Below are 16,829 nucleotides of genomic sequence, written 5' to 3'. Positions count from 1 at the left end.
CCTGAATCTTCAGGATACTCTTTGTAGGTACCTCGCTCACCTGGCCTCGGTGTGTTCCATCTGTAGCCTTGGCAACACCAGTCACATTTCCTCTTCTGCCTGGCGGTGTTGCCGCAATGGTCATAGGTCGGCTTCTGAAGGTCGGAGGCCTTGGAACCACAGTCTTACTTCCAAACGACAGTGTTCCCTTTGTCATCTCTCTTCTATGGTTGAGACCAAAGAGGTGCAATTGTTTATTCCTTCTTCTACTTTTGTATGGGCCTATACTTAGCCTGACTTTTTATCATGGCTTGTTCATTCCCATGTATTTTATTTTGACTCATACCTTAATTAGCTAGATTTTTGTCATCTGGTAGTTTTTCACAGTCTCTAAGCTAAGTACTCTGCATATAAGTTAAACAAGCAGGGTGACAATATACAGCCTTGACGTACTTCTTTTCCTATATGGAACCAGTCTGTTGTTCCATGTCCAGTTCTAACTGTTGCTTCCTGACCTGCATATAGGTTTCTCAAGAGGCAGGTCAGGTGATCTGGTATTCCTATCTCTTTCAGAATTTTCCACAGTTTATTGTGATCCACACAGTCAGAGGCTTTGGCATAGTCAATAAAGCAGAAATAGATGTTTTTCTGGAACTCTCTTGCTTTTTCCATGATCCAGCAGATGTTGGCAATTTGATCTCTGGTTCCTCTGCCTTTTCTAAATCCAGCTTAAACATCTGGAATTTCACGGTTCATGTATTGCTGAAGCCTGGCTTGGAGAATTTTGAGCATTACTTTACTAACGTGTGAGATGAGTGCAATTGTGTGGTAGTTTGAGCATTCTTTGGCATTGTCTTTCTTTGGGATTGGAATGAAAACTGACCTTTTCCAGTCCTGTGGCCACTGCTGAGTTTTCCAAATTTGCGGGCATATTGAGTGCAGCACGTTCACAGCATCATCTTTCAGGATTTGAAATAGCTCAACTGGGATTCCATCACCTCCACTAGCTTTGTTCGTAGTGATGCTTTCTAAGGCCCACTTGACTTCACATTCCAGGATGTCTGGCTCTAGAGTGATCACACCATCGTGATTATCTTGGTCATGAAGATCTTTTTTGTAGAGTTCTTCTATATATTCTTGCCACCTCTTCTTACTATCTTCTGCTTCTGTTAGGTCCCGACCATTTGTGTCCTTTATCGAGCCCATCTTTGCATGAAATGTTTGTTTGGTATCTCTAATTTTCTTGAAGAGATCTCTAGTCTTTCCCATTCTGTTGTTTTCCTCTATTTCTTTGCATTGATCGCTGAGGAAGGCTTGCTTCTCTGGTTCCAAATAGGAAAAGGAGTACGTCAAGGCTGTATATTGTCACCCTGCTTATTTAACTTCTATGCAGAGCATATCATGAGAAACTCTGGGCTGGAGGAAGCACAAGCTGGAATCAAGATTGCCAGGAGAAATATCAATAACCTCAGATATGCAGATGACACCACCCTTGTGGCAGAAAGTGAAGAGGAACTCAAAAGCCTTTTGATGAAAGTGAAAGAGGAGAGTGAAGAAGTTGGCTTAAAGCTCAACATTCAGAAAACTAAGATCATGACATCTGGTTCCATCACTTCATGGGAAATAGATGGGGAAACAGTGGAAACAGTGTCAGACTATTTTTTTGGGCTCCAAAATCACTGCAGATGGTGATTACAGCCATGAAATTAAACGACGCTTACTCCTTGGAAGAAAAGTTATGAGCAACCTAGATAGCATATTGAAAAGCAGAGACCTCACTTTGCCAACAAAGTTCTGTCTAGTCAAGGCTATGGTTTTTCCAGTAGTCATGTATGGATGCGAGAGTTGGACTGTGAAGGCTGAGCACCGAAGAACTGATGCTTTTGAACTGTGGTGTTGGAGAAGACTCTTGAGAGTCCCTTGAACTGCAAGGAGATCCAACCAGTCCATTCTAGAGATCAGCCCTGGGTGTTCTTTGGAAGGACTGATGCTAAAGCTGAAACTCCAGTACTTTGGCCACCTCATGCGAAGAGTTGACTCATTGGAAAAGACTGATGCTGGGAGGGATTGGGGGCAGGAGGAGAAGGGGACGACAGAGGATGAGATGGCTGGATGGCATCACCGACTCAATGGACATGAGTTTGAGTGAACTCCGGGAGTTGGTGATGGACAGGGAGGCCTGGTGTGCTGCGATTCATGGGGTCACAAAGAGTCGGACATGACTGAGCAACTGAACTGAACTGAAGCTAAGTACACAGCTGTGAAGATCTGTTTGTTACATTTTTGAAAGTCAGTTTGGAAGAATATAAAGGTTGTTGGGTCATTACTTTCTTCTCAGAAACCGGAGGACATTGCCTCTGTTTTTAGGTGTTAAGGAGGTATAAATGGCTGATTTGATTTTCTCCCTTGTAGGTGACTCTGTTTTTCTGAATAGATGTTCATATAATTCTTAGTTCTTCATATTTTAGTAACTTTGAATGTCTGGGTGATTCTGCATCTATATTTTCCTTGATACAGGTTCAGTTCAGTCGCTCAGTCGTGTCTGACTCTTTGCGACCCCATGAATTGCAGCACACCAGGCCTCCCTGTCCACATATCTATAGAATCTGTTCTTTTTTTTTTTAATTTCAGGGAAGCTTTTTTTTCCATTGTATCTTTAAACATTTTTCTAATACATTGGGAATATCAGTTATGTATATGTTGAATCTCCTTGCCATTTATGTTCTTTATATTTTTAAATAATTTATTTTTTCCTTTTTGCTTTAATTTCCTCAAGACTGTGGACTATGTCCCTTGCTTATTCTATTTAAGTCGCTTTACTGTGGATTATATTGCTTTTATATTCAATTCCATTTTCCTCATTCTACTACCAGTTTTGCTAGTTTATTAATTTTACTGTTGTCTTACAATCTTCGAGTTCTTGTGGTTTTGAAACTATAGATATTAGTGTGAATTTTTCATGTTCCACTGGGTATTTCTTTTGATGTATTTTTCATTTGCCTTTTGTGTTCCTTTCTTCCAGTTATTTTTCTTAGTTCGGTGTGTGTGTGTGCAGTCATGCACTGTATTTGCATATTCAGTCAACTACTATAAGACCTTACTGTGACTTCTGATTCAGAGTTGTTACACGTGGTGTGCTGTGACTCTCTAGTACATGTCTTTTTGTGAACACATGGGTGTATTTCTGTTTGGTATGTACCTGGAAATAGAATTGCTTGGCCATAGGGTGAGCATATGTTCAGCCTCAGTGGATGCTGACAAGCGGTTTTCAAAATAGTTGTATTAATACACATTCTTTCCAACAGTTCCAGTGGCTCTCCATCGTCTCCAACACTTGGCACATCTCATTTTAGTCACTTGGGGGATGCACTAATTTGTGTCAAAGTAAATAGCATTGATTAACACATATAAACTACAATTTTTTATATTAACCCTTTTGAAATTGTTTTGGGACTACCTTTGTTCTCAACTTGATTTGTAGGAATTCTTCATTCTGGTTTATGTATCTTTCGTCAGAAATATGTATCCCAAATAGTTTCTCCCTGTGAATTGCCTTTGTATTCTCTTAATGTTGGATTTGGGTGAAAATAAGTTCTTAATTTTAATGTAGTCCATTTGATCAACTTTTTAAAGATTAATTCTTTAGTTGTATTGTCTTTTGCCTATTCAAGGTAATGAAGGTATTTTATTGTTCTTTCTCATTTAGATCCACAGTCATTTTACAGCTTATCTTTATATATGGTTTGATGTAGAGATCAAGATACTTTTTCTGTCCATGTAAAAATCCAGTTGACTCAGCACCATTTATTGACCCACTTCATTTCTGTCCTAGATCAGGTAACTGACTATCATGGACTGGTTCTGCATTCCCTATTCAATTACACTAGTCAGTTTGTGTCTCTTTTGTCAGTATGTCATCTTGGTTACTATAGCTTTATAGTAGTCTTCCTTCAAGTATAAATTGTCCAGTTTTGTTCTATTTGAAGATTGCTTTGGCTTTTATTAAACTTTTGTATTTTCATGTAAATTTTAAGTTTGTCAATTTACATACACACATCCACAAACTTGGTATTTTGGTTGGAACTGCACTCAATCCATAGGTTATTTTGTTCTTGTGGTCTTTATGCAGAGGTTTTACACTTGTTTTCCTCTGAGAACTATTCATTCCTTAGTGGAACTTGCCATCTACTGTGAGGGGAGGGCAGGAATGCACTGAGGACCAGCTTTCTATTTATTCAAACTCTTGTCTCACCAATTCTATTTCTTTGGTCTAGAGAACTCACCTCTTTGATTTGGGCTTTTGGGAAGGCTCGTGTTAAGCAAGCCTGTGAAGCTACAGGGTCTGTGTTAGGATCTGATCATTGCTGCCGAACTTCCTGCCTTCACTCCTTTTCACCCAAAGCATTCTCTGGCACAGATGACTGAGCAATAGAAGTCAGTGCAAATGTATGTCAGAACAGTTTCCCCATCTCATCCTCTGCTGCTGTTCTGTGTGTCAGACTGGATTTTGGAGGGACATCCTTCCTTCTTCCGTGCCCTGTCTACATTCTAAGACCTCTTGCTCCAATTAAAAGATTACTGGCTCTGCCTTTGCTTATTTAAAAACAACTGCATGCATGTATATATATAATCCTCAACTTGTTCCAAAAAGTTTTTAATGGAGCTTCCAAACATATGTGTAACATTAGAGAAAAAATGAGGGCTAATGGGAAAACAAAAATAAGATGAAGTATGGGGCAGGCCCACAATGTGTACAGTGAAAGGTATATTAGACATGGGCCACAAACTTGGTCAAGGGATTTCTAGTAACTAATATAAAACAGAAACAGCATCTTTTATGTGAATCTATATCCATGGCTGAAAAAGAAACTACTTACAAGCTCTTCTTTTAAGAACTTTTGCTAGGACAGAAGGAAAAGAGGAAATAAAAAATAATACTGAGTTAAGAAAGGGTTTTTCAATTAGAGACTTGTACAGTAAAAATGAGTGAGGGAAAAAAAGGTGAAAATCAGGAATATTGTGCTATCAACAAAGGAAGCAGTACTGAATAGTTGAATGTACACCGTTTTCTCTTAAGTATACTAATTTTAAAAGTGTGTCATTTTTAAAAAAAAATGTGGGGAGGGAGGTGGGAGGAGGGTTCAGGATGGGGAACACATGTACACCCGTGGCAGATTCATGTTGATGTATGGCAAAACCAATACAATATTGTAATTAGTCTCCAATTCAAATAAATAAATTTATATTAAAAAAAAAAGAAAAATGCAACAGTGACTTACTTTGTAAAGTGAAAGAACGTTTGCCATTCTGTTGCTTTAACAGAGCTGTTTTATTGTTCTGGATTAGAAAAAGGTATGACTTAAATGGAGTACAACAGTATTATTTTTCTCTATGTATATATATAGCTTTTTTCTCACACACATATATTTAGCAAATAGCAAGGTATCCAGGTTTAAAAATAAAATCAACATGTATTAAAAGTAATTGGTACATAAAAAATATGATAATTGTGGTCGATGGTTGTGTGCTCTGTACAGTCTGGCACTTGGTAGCGACAAAGTCTGTCCTAAGGGATTGTTTATTTAAATTTGGCAGCCTGCCTTGTGTGTCCCCTCCCCATTCTATAATGTTTTGGCTTTTTTTTGACTTTTTTAGTTCAAAAAAAATTACATTTAATGTGTACAACATGATGTTTTGATGTATGGATATATAGTAAAATCATTACTATAGTCAAGTGAATTAACATACTACCTTTTTGTGTGTGATGAGAAGACCTGAGATCCACTATTTTAGCAGATTTTTTCAGTATATAATAAGGATTAAAATTACATATAAAGTGATTAACAGTGTGTTACTAATAATTTGTGTAAAAACTTAGGGCATCTCCACACATGATCCCCCTTTTTCTCCTGAGTACAGCAGTCAAGAATGACTTGAAGTGCTACTGGATCTAAAAAGTATGTGTTGGAATTACACACTACACATTACTCTGGGAAACATGTAACGTGTATCCGTGAACAAAGGGATTACTCACTGATGTAAATATGCCACAGGGTCACCACCAATCCAAAGGCAGGGCAGCAGTGTACCCAAATCAGGGAAGGTTAAGTGGGATTAAAATGCCAAATGGCCCACTTACTCTGCCCTCTTCCTGGTCAGTGCAGACCAGTTAAAGATAACCTATATCCAGAAGATTTGGAGCAGAGATTACGCCAAGGTGCTGCTGAGGACTCTCTTTCAAGCAAGTCATGGATTTTGATCTAGACAAGTTTTCTTTTGTTTGTTGTAGTTTGGAGTATTCAATTGCCATGTCTTCTATCAATTTAAAAAGTCTAGCTATAGTTGCTATTATGAACTCATTATTACTGCCATGTAAAATACCATTTTTCTTGACTTCGAAGTTATAAAAAGCTGACCTAAGTGGAGGCTGTATTATGCACACGTAATTCTAGGCCATTTCTTGCTTTCTAGTATTTCAGTCTCCTGGAATGACAGAGCTATATTTGGTCTTGGGTTTTGCAATTCTATTTTAAACTGGGGATAACCTCAGAACTTACCAGTAATAATGATATAGAAATAATTATATTCTGTAGCAATTTACTGTTCTTAAATGCATTCCGTTATCTCATCTACATCCACATTCCACAAATATTTACTGATCACAGGTTGAGTGCCAGGCAGTTAGCAGGGCAGCTGTTATTATTCCCATTTGAGAAAACAAATAGTTACAGATGTTAAGTAGGTGTCCAGGACACTACAACCACCACGTGGGGAAGCTGGGAACTGAGCCTCCTTACTGAGTCAGTGTAGTGCCCTGCTATGCTGGCTCCACTGGGTGCTGGCTGCTCAACCTTGAGCAAGTTTCCTAACCTCTCTATGCTGTGGTTTGCTGCGTGACTGAGTTTCCATAGAGCACTTAGAACAGTGCCTGGGGAGTGGGAAGCACTCAGTGTCTGCAGTTATTTGGTGCTTGATCCAGTGTTCTTTTCTACATTATGCTGCCTCTGTCTCTACATAGGTGAATAGACATTTCCTCCTTTCCAGTGGGAATTTTCTGTATTTAACTGTTGACTTCATTTATCACTGCACATCTGTCTTTGGCCTGTATTCCTAAAAATGTTCTTTTTGGAGTATCTTATCTTTTAAAAACCACTCCCAGATTTACACTCTTGTTTTCTGGAACACTAAAAATTGAGGGTGATCCATGTATAAAGAGACTGTTAGTGGGAAACTCTTTGAAGAAAAGTAGAAATAAGTCATTGTAAAATAGAATTGCAAGACTTCATTTTAAAAACAACTTGGAAGATTTACTTTTTTCTATGTGTGAGGACTATTGTAATCTGCAGCTTCTGAAAGCTCTCCAATAGTTTCTAGAATCACTCTGAAATTATCTGGTAAATAATTCAACATGTCTAACAATTGGACAAATACCAGATATTCTTTATTAAAGTTTCTCAATTATTACAGAAAATTTTAAATCTATTGTTTTTATTGAAATGGTCCTGGAAGAAAACTTATATACTGATTACATGAATATTTGCTAATAATCTCTTTTAAGAGTTTAAATTATGTTACTCAAAGTATAAGTAAAGAAGTAACTTAATCCAAGAGAGAAAACTGAAAGCAAGAAAAGTAAGACTTAGTTTATCTTCTTTCTATAATAAGATGCTCTTATTAAGCATCACAGGGTGGTTTGTTTGTTGAATCAAAGGCAAATTAATGATGGCACTTTATTTTGAATTTTCATCTTACAGAGTTTAAACATCTTCCAGAACCTAAATAAACGCCAGTATGAAACAGTTATTCATTTGTTTGAAGTTGCAATAATAGCAACTGACCTGGCTCTATATTTCAAGTAAGTACAGAACTCCCTTATACTCTGTGTGGCTCTGCCTTCCACGGTCCACTGCCTTAAAGTTAAAAGACATTTATTTAGAGACACATTTCTTCATTTTCTTTTTGGATTACCAATAAATACCCTTAAGATGCCTGATGGAGGATTTACTGGACATCTGGAAACATATTTTAAAAGCTAAGCCCCTAATATTAGTTATCTGAAGAAATTTCAGTTGAAGAATATGCATCAAAGTAGACAGACTGCCAGAACAGTGATGCTATAAAGCCTTACACGGTGCCTTTTGATCTGGGGAATTCATCACAGTTTGCAGTCTGGTATTTAGAGTTGCAGGCTCAGACATTTGATCCTGCCAGAGTCTGAGAGCTGAAAAATCTTAGTGATACTGACGCACATTAACAAACTAAAACATTTTCTGAGTTACATACAGCAGAGGCATTAGCCTATTTATAATAATAATGATGATTACCAAGGAGACCAGATACTCCAAGCTTCTGTACATTTTCTTGTCGGTGAACTATAAAGTAAAATGCATTAGGACAAAGTGAACTAGTTACAGGGTCTAAATAGTTAACAACTTGGGCAGTATTAGATTGTGCCTCTCCAATCCTTCATTAAAAATTCAATTATTAAATAGTTCAAACATGAAAGCAGATACTTAGAAATAGGTAAGTGACATCCAAATAGCTATAGCCCAGATTCAACAAATGCTCACACTTTGTCTTAGATCTCTCTTCAAGGAGAGTGGTACAGGTGAGGCGTTCTGTACTCACTCGATCATGAACGCCACACGCCCACCCCACTTCTCCTTCACAGATACCACTGTCTGGGTATTGCTATGTATTCATCCTTCCCATTCATGTTTTCTATGGCATTATTGTTTAAAATTTTTCCATAAATGGTATCATACTGTATATACCTTTCTGCAACTTGTTTTCACACAACATTTTGAAGATTTAGCTTGGTGGTAAATTAAGATCCAGGTCATTCTTTTTAGATGTATATTCAACTGTGTGATTTTATCATAATTAATTTAGTCATTCTTCTATTCATGGACATTTAGATTACTTCCAATTTTTCATCACTGCCTACATTGTGTATCTTTGTGTATATGAGTTTCTGTAAATACATATCTAGAAATGGGATTGCTGTAGGGTTTGCATATCTTCAATTTTATACCACATGGCAAAACTCCTGCACTCCTTAGTAGGTATGCCAATTTAAACTCCTACCAGCAGTGTTACAAGGGTTCCTATTATTCTGTATCTGGACTCTTCTTGATCTGGGCATATTTAAATATATGTTGAGTGTGGGACAGAATATTATTATTCACACTTATAATTTTGTACATTTTCATATATTTTAGGTTCTAATATTTGGTTTTATACAATGTCTCATCACAACCTGTGGCCTTTGTTATGATCTCTTTTTGTCACATGTAGCTCTTAGTTTTAATGTATTTAATTTTACCAATTTTTTTTTCCGTTCTGACTTGTGATATTTCTGTCTTAAACTCTTTCTGTATCAAGGTCACACAGCCATTCCCTGTTCGCCTCCCTAGGTCCACAATGTGGACGACTGATGCCGAGTGGGAACGTGAAACCTGAAAGGACATATTAAAGACACTTTAAACCTCTGGTCCTATATGCTAAAATTGTCGCACAGTTGTCTCTTTTTTAGGAAGAGAACCATGTTTCAAAAAATTGTTGATGCCTGTGAAAAAATGGAAACTGAAGAAGAGGCCGTCAAATATGTGACCATTGATCCAACCAAAAAAGAGATCATCATGTGAGAAGTCAAATTTTATTTTGCTTTTGGCAAAAATAACTTGTTTTATATTTCTATTTTAACACGTTTTATTTTCTTTCACAGGGCGATGATGATGACTGCGTGCGATCTGTCAGCTATAACCAAGCCCTGGGAGGTACAAAGTCAGGTGAGTGGTTCCCATTTTCTGTCAGGCCCTCAGCTCTGCCTAGGCGCCGTGAGACGGTGTATGTGAAGGTATCTGGCAACCTCAGAATTTAAGTATAACCACCAATTATATGAGTATATATTTTATAAGCAATTACCTTCATTACCCTCGACCTGTCCTCTGAAACCATCCGTTTATAATTTACAAAGAAGAAAAAAGGAAGTTAAGAAGTTAAGACAAAAGCACAATGTTCCCTGTTGGGTTTCTGTTAAGAGAAGAAAAGCAAACAGCTTTCAAGAGCTCACAAATGTCAGTAGGTCATTTGGTCATGCCCAGGACAAGGGAAAGAGAAGGAACCTTAAAAAGAAAATGCTTTCTGGAAGGAATTCCTGTTATCACTGGACAGGCTATAAGTTTACACAGAATTATTCATGGAGTGTCTGGGTTTCTAGTAGAGGAGATAAAGCATGAGGAGGCAAGGATGAATCATTAGTGCCTTCATCCCTCAAGGGTGGTTTTGCTCCTGGTCTCCTCTAGGTGTGCTGTCAGTCATGAGACGGTGCTATCTGCAGGTTCAGTTTAAGGGCGTCTTCTAAGGAAGGTCTTCGCTACCCTTGGGGAGTTTGGGGAATGAGTGGGAGCCACTGCTTACCACTTGGTTTCCTGCGGATTGATGAAAGAATTCTCCCTCAGTTAATAAAGCGCCTGTCTACAATGCGGGAGACCCAGGTTCGATCCCTGGGTCAGGAAGATCCCCTGGAGAAGGAAATGGCAATCCACTCCAGTCCTATTGCCTGGAGAATCCCATGGACAGAGGAGTCTGGTAGGCTACAGTCCATGGGGTCACAGAGAGTCGGACACGACTGAGTGACTTCACTTTCACTTTTCAGTTAATTCGTAGAAAGAATTCTCCCTCAGTTAACTCATAGGGAAAATCCTAAGCAGAAGTGGCCAGAATTCCCTGGGTTCAACTGTAAATGTGGATTGTATCTGGTAAGATAGAATAGCTGGGCTTCAAACCAAACATGTGTGCTCCCTCCTCACTGCCTGCTCTTCCTCCTCAGTTCTTTTATTTACATAGTCACCCAAGCCAAAAACCCGGGCTCATGCTTGAGTCCATCTCCCTTATTTCAAAAACATTTCTGTCCATCACTCTTGCTTCCCTCTTAGTTCTTATTTTCCCTCTTTCATCAGAACTATGGTGGCAGCCTCCTAAGTGATCCTCTCTTAGCATGAACTCTCCAACCTTTCTCTGAGTTGCTGCTGGAATGCTTATAGAGCTCTGCTTGGCTACTGCTTTGCTTAAAAAGCATTCTAAACTCCCCACTGCTGGAAGTTTTCAACCTTTTTTTAAAGAAAAAAGCAATGTCTATTTTCCTTGCACATAAAGCTGTACATAGATCACTTTTTGTAAGAGTAAAGAGCAAAGTTACTGTACTTTAATCGCTCTTGGCATCCACTCTTGTATCACTTGTGCACTTTGGAGGGACTGCATGGCTCAAAGAAAAAGAACCACTGGCCCAGAGAATCAAGTTAAACTTCCCAGCGAAGCTTACGTGGTTTGTTGCTACCTGTCCTTAACTCATATTCCCTAATTTATTTCTCTTATTTCCCATGTTACTGCCTCACACTCTGAAGCTCCTACTCACACAAGCCCTAAACATTCAACTTATCTGCACAGTCTTCCCTTTCTTCTTTCCTGGCAACTACTCTTCTTCCTTGATGATACAGCATAAGTTCAACCTCCCTTATCTTTCTCCTTGATCCACAGCAGTTGATAACTGTTGATATGATAGAACTTTCCACATTCTTTACATGATGACTTCAGTAGACTGTAAACATCTTAAAGATCAAGGTCACATTTTAAGTCCTCTTGGTAAGCCTGGATCATGCCAATGTAAGGCAGCTGGAAGGTGTTCAACAAACTTGATAAATATGGTTTAAAAAAACCATATAAATTAACTCTCAAATATCCCTACAACATAACCAGGTGAAAGTGAAAGTGAAGTCGCTCCGTTGTGTCTGACTCTTTCCAACCCCATGGACTGTAGCCTACCAGGCTCCTCTGTCCATCGGATTTTCCAGGCAATAGTACTGGAGTGGATTGCCATTTCCTTCTCCAGGGGATCTTCCCGACCCAAGGATCGAAGCTGGGTCTCCCACATTGTAGACATACGCTTAACTGTCCGAGCCACCAGGAGTTATTAATCAGGTGAAGTGGTGTTCTAAGCTGTGCATGTATGTGCATAAACACACAGGCAGATACACGCTAGGTGCTGGCAGATGATAAGCAGGACAAGAGGAGGATCTGGGAAGCTTTGGGGCTTGAAGCATAATGAAATAGAGTTACATCCTCCCTTCTCCCCTTTTTATTGTTGAGAGGTGGTGGTAATAGCAGCTAGGAGATTGGCACGCCCAGAATGAGTCTACCACACTGAAGTAGGAAGAGAAATCTCCCTTGCCCATTTCAATATAGTCTGTAAATAACATCATTTAAAGCCAAAGAACATATGGTATGACAATACCTCAAGCATTAATTATAAATTCTGTCCTTAAATATTACTCATTTAAGGACAAAATGTTATGATAAAATGCAAATTCTCTGTTAGAATAAGTCATGAATCATGACTTTCATGAATCATGTCCTCCCTCTTTGCAGGTAGCACTCCTGGTTGCAAATGAATTTTGGGAACAAGGAGATCTGGAGAGAACAGTGCTGCAGCAACAACCCATTGTAAAACCCCTGACATAAAAATGCACTACTGATTAAAAATTATCGCTACAATCAGTCTGTTTTGTCCACTGGATCTTAGAAAATTATCTTTAAAGAATTTATTTCTCTTTCTAGCCTATGATGGACAGAAACAAAAAAGACGAACTACCCAAACTTCAAGTTGGATTTATTGACTTTGTCTGTACATTTGTATATAAGGTAAGTAAACAGATTATTTGAATGAAATATATCATTTTCTGGATGAGAATTTTTCTTTCAAACTGTAACTAAAATCAAAGTCACCCTCATCTCTCATGGGAAGTCACTAAGGATGTCATCATTTCTCCAACGTAGTTTGAGGTATTACCCTTATCTTTCCTTCAAGGATGCAATGAAAGGTGAGAGAACTCAGGTGTAAGCAAATTGAATAAACTTACTTAGGTGAGCAGGCAAGACAAGAGCTACCTTTCCCACTTTCAAGGTACTGAATTAATCTCATCCTAACAGCTCTGAGCACTGTAATAATTCTTTAGGGCTCCTCTGCATATGAAAGGTACTGAAAATGAACCAAATACCTAAAATTCTCTCTAGGAGTTCTCACGGTTTCACAAAGAAATCACACCTATGCTGAATGGTCTTCAAAACAACAGAGTGGAATGGAAATCCCTAGCTGATGAGTATGATGAAAAGATGAAGGTAATTGAAGAGATGAAAAAGCAGGAAGAAGGAAATACGACAGAAAAAGGTTAGATGGAATCTGTTTTGCCTTCTTGTACAGTAGCTGGAGTCCAGCAGAGCTGAATCTCACATGACAAAAGCATGAAAAGCAAATGCAAACAGGAAATTTGCTTTACTGCCCACAGACCGAGAATTATACGAAGCTGAGTAGTGGTTTTCAGGGTTTTTATCCCCTTGAACAAGATCTTACTTTATAATTCAAGATGGAATTGCTTGGTCCAGTTGAAGTTGGGGTTAGGGCTAGGTTTCTTCATCCAGTCAATAAAGTGGCTCCTGAGGTACCTCTGCAGAATACTGAATTTTAAGAAATAATATGAAAACCATAGGATTAGTGGGATCAATCAGGTTTACGTGAGAAAATAATTTTACTCCTAACATTCTGTATTAGCTATGAGACTTTGGGCATCTTGCTTAACCTATCTGAGCTTAATGTTCCTCTCCTTATAATGAGAATGCTTTACAGATCTCCAGCCTCATTTCCAGATCTAAGGAAGCCCTAGATGTAAAGCTGGCCAGCAGAGTGGGGTGACTTGAAGGTACCCTAAGACTCTGTCTGTGCCTCAGATGTTTCTCCTTAGTGCTGTTTATCCTGATGAAAATTTCGACTCCTGAAGTCACTCAGTTAGGTTTAACATAACCTTCAGAAAGCCTTTGTTAAGATGCTTCAGTTCAGTTCAGTTCAGTCGCTCAGTCGTGTCTGACTCTTTGCGACCCCATGAATCACAGCACGCCAGGGCTCCCTGTCCATCACCATCTCCCGGAGTTCACTCAGACTCAACGTCCTTCGAGTCCGTGATGCCATCCAGCCATCTCATCCTCGGTCGTCCCCTTCTCCTCCTGCCCCCAATCCCTCCCAGCATCGGAGTCTTTTCCAATGAGTCAACTCTTCGCATGAGGTGGCCAAAGTACTGGAGTTTCAGCTTTAGCATCATTCCTTCCAAAGAAATCCCAGGGCTGATCTCCTTCAGAATGGACTGGTTGGATCTCCCTGCAGTCCAAGGGACTCTCAAGAGTCTTCTCCAACACCACAGTTCAAAAGCATCAATTCTTCGGCGCTCAGCCTTCTTCACAGTCCAACTCTCACATCCATACATGACCACAGGAAAAACCATAGCCTTGACTAGATGGACCTTAGTCGACAAAGTAATGTCTCTGCTTTTGAATATGCTATCTAGGTTGGTCACAACTTTTCTTCCAAGAAGTAAGCGTCTTTTAATTTCATGGCTGCAGTCACCATCTGCAGTGATTTTGGAGCCCCCCAAAAGTAAAGTCTGACACTGTTTCCACTGTTTCCCCATCTATTTCCCATGAACTGATGGGACCGGATGCCATGATCTTAGTTTTCTGATTGTTGAGCTTTAGGCCAACTTTTTCGCTATCCTCTTTCACTTTAATCAAGAGGCTTTTTAGCTCCTCTTCACTTTCTGCCATAAGGGTGGTGTCATCTGCATATCTGAGGTTATTGATATTTCTTCCGGCAATCTTGATTCCAGCTTGTGTTTCTTCCAGTCCAATGTTTCTCATGATGTACTCTGCATATACGTTAAATAAGCAGGGTGACAATATACAGCCTTGACATACTCCTTTTCCTATGTGGAACCAGTCTATTGTTCCATGTCCAGTTCTAACTGTTGCTTCCTGACTTGCATACAGATTTCTCAAGGGGCAGGTCACGTGGTCTGGTATTCCCATCTCTTTCAGAATTTTCCACAGTTTATTGTGATCCACACAGTCAAAGGCTTTGGCATAGTCAATAAAGCAGAAATAGATGTTTTTCTGGAACTCTCTTGCTTTTTCCATGATCCAGCGGATGTTGGCAATTTGATCTCTGGTTCCTCTGCCTTTTCTAAAACCAGCTTGAACGTCAGGGAGTTCACAGTTTATGTACTGCTGAAGCCTGGCTTGGAGAATTTTGAGCATTACTTTACTAGCATGTGAGATGAGTGCAATTGTGCGGTAGTTTGAGATGCTTACGATCACCTATTAGTTCATCAGATGATTGAAAGTGGAATACTAATTTCATCATTTTGTATTTTGTCTCAAGAGCTCAAGACTTAAAAGGTTTTGTAAGAAATTCTTATTGTTTAATAAACCATCTCTGTCTGGAAAGGCCTTATTAAAAAAATGCAACATTCTTTTTAGATGGTTCATGTGTTTAGTGATATTTTAAAGATTTCAGAGGTAGAAAGCATTTTGCTTAAAGGGTTAAAGATATCCTTCAACAGAATAAAAATAGGAGTTCCTGACTCTCGATATACATTCACTTAAATGTTTAGTGGTTCTGTATTCTGTACAAGGCTCTGTGTTAGGCAGGCCCTGGGGAAAGATGGGGTCCTTATCTCATAGAGCTTGCCACCTGGCAGGGGAGCGCCAAGTGAAAAATCGATTATTTAACTATAGTTATCAGAAGAAGCATACCTGGGGCATCAGGGAAGTTGTTCCTGAAGGATGTTTATACTACACTGAAGACAGGCTTTTTCTAAGCAAAGAAAGGAGGAAGAGTTTTAAAGGAAAGGAGAGGAAAGAACAGAATATACACAAAGGCCATGAAGTGGAAATAAGCTTGGTGCACTGAAGAACTTGAAAACTGTTGTAGCTGGAGTCTAGAGAGCAAAGAGAGCAAAATACCAGATGAAGCCAGGAATGCAGGCAGCTCTGCCAGATGGGTGTGTTACCCTGAAGGCCTCCTTATGGATCTGTCCTCTAGAGAGCAACGGGAAGTCCTTAGAGGGATGGATTTCAACATGAAAGCAGTAAGATCTGAGCTGCACTTCAAAAAGATAACAAAAATGGTTATTTTTACTGAGTAAGTGAAAAGCAAAAAGTTATTTCTTAGTACAATTAATCTTTATCCAAATTTTACAATGAACAGTATATCAAGACCTGTGAGTGGTTCCTGACTTTTTTTTAAATTTAGTATTTGGTATCTTGGATATGGATCTCTATACTTTATTTGCATAAAAAATTACTTCTGAATTTTCTTCCTACTACACTGAGAAGTCTCTGTAAACTAAGAATATTATTTTATCTCCAGGCAACACAAAGCAACAACTCAGATTCCCAGACTGGATAGTTCAGTGGTTCTTTTGAGAACTGAGACATTAAATGATTAGTCATTTATTAGATTTTATTTTCCAAATGGACTAATTCTGAATATGAATTCAGGTTTTTAAATGGTCAAACTCTTAGTACTTGATATAGGTTAAAACTATGAATTAGGCTATATAGTTACTCTAATGTTAGGAAAAACTTACTATATATCCACTGACTCCCAATAATATTGCTTTTCTCCTTTTTACTAGCTGTTGAAGATTCAGGAGGTGGTGGTGATGACAAGAAATCCAAAACATGTCTAATGTTGTAAGACAATCCAACCAGTCTAAATTACAAATGCTGTTTCTACATTTGAAGAAAACATTAAAAAAGAACATCAGCAAATTTCATTCATCAAACCATCAAGTAACAGAGACTGTTCAGGAAGGCTACCCTGTGACTAGCATAAGAAAATATACTGCTAGCCTGAAAGCCATGAGGGTAAAATAAAGTTCAACAAAAGTGCAAAATAAGACAAAAATAAGTGCATTTTTGGTGCCAATTTGTTTTAAATTAAAAATAATATAATCCTGAAA

The 16,829-nt window shown here is 38.7% G+C and overlaps 1 protein-coding gene across 1 annotated transcript in view; it reads left to right on the top strand.

Annotated features, from left to right (window-relative positions):
- PDE6C (phosphodiesterase 6C) overlaps positions 1-16,829 on the top strand; it is a 59,208-nt gene extending 42,379 nt beyond the window's left edge. Inside the window, exons 16-22 of the mRNA XM_005698229.3 lie at positions 7,734-7,834; positions 9,515-9,622; positions 9,707-9,770; positions 12,409-12,483; positions 12,598-12,681; positions 13,054-13,207; positions 16,503-16,829. Of these exons, the coding sequence (XP_005698286.2) occupies positions 7,734-7,834; positions 9,515-9,622; positions 9,707-9,770; positions 12,409-12,483; positions 12,598-12,681; positions 13,054-13,207; positions 16,503-16,564 (648 nt within the window). The 3' untranslated portion in view covers positions 16,565-16,829. The remainder of the gene's footprint in view (positions 1-7,733; positions 7,835-9,514; positions 9,623-9,706; positions 9,771-12,408; positions 12,484-12,597; positions 12,682-13,053; positions 13,208-16,502) is intronic.

Source organism: Capra hircus, chromosome 26 (assembly GCF_001704415.2).
Source record: "Capra hircus breed San Clemente chromosome 26, ASM170441v1, whole genome shotgun sequence".
Classification (NCBI taxonomy): domain Eukaryota; kingdom Metazoa; phylum Chordata; class Mammalia; order Artiodactyla; family Bovidae; genus Capra; species Capra hircus.
Note: the sequence above shows the minus strand (reverse complement) of the source record. Positions and strands in the feature narration are given on the sequence as shown.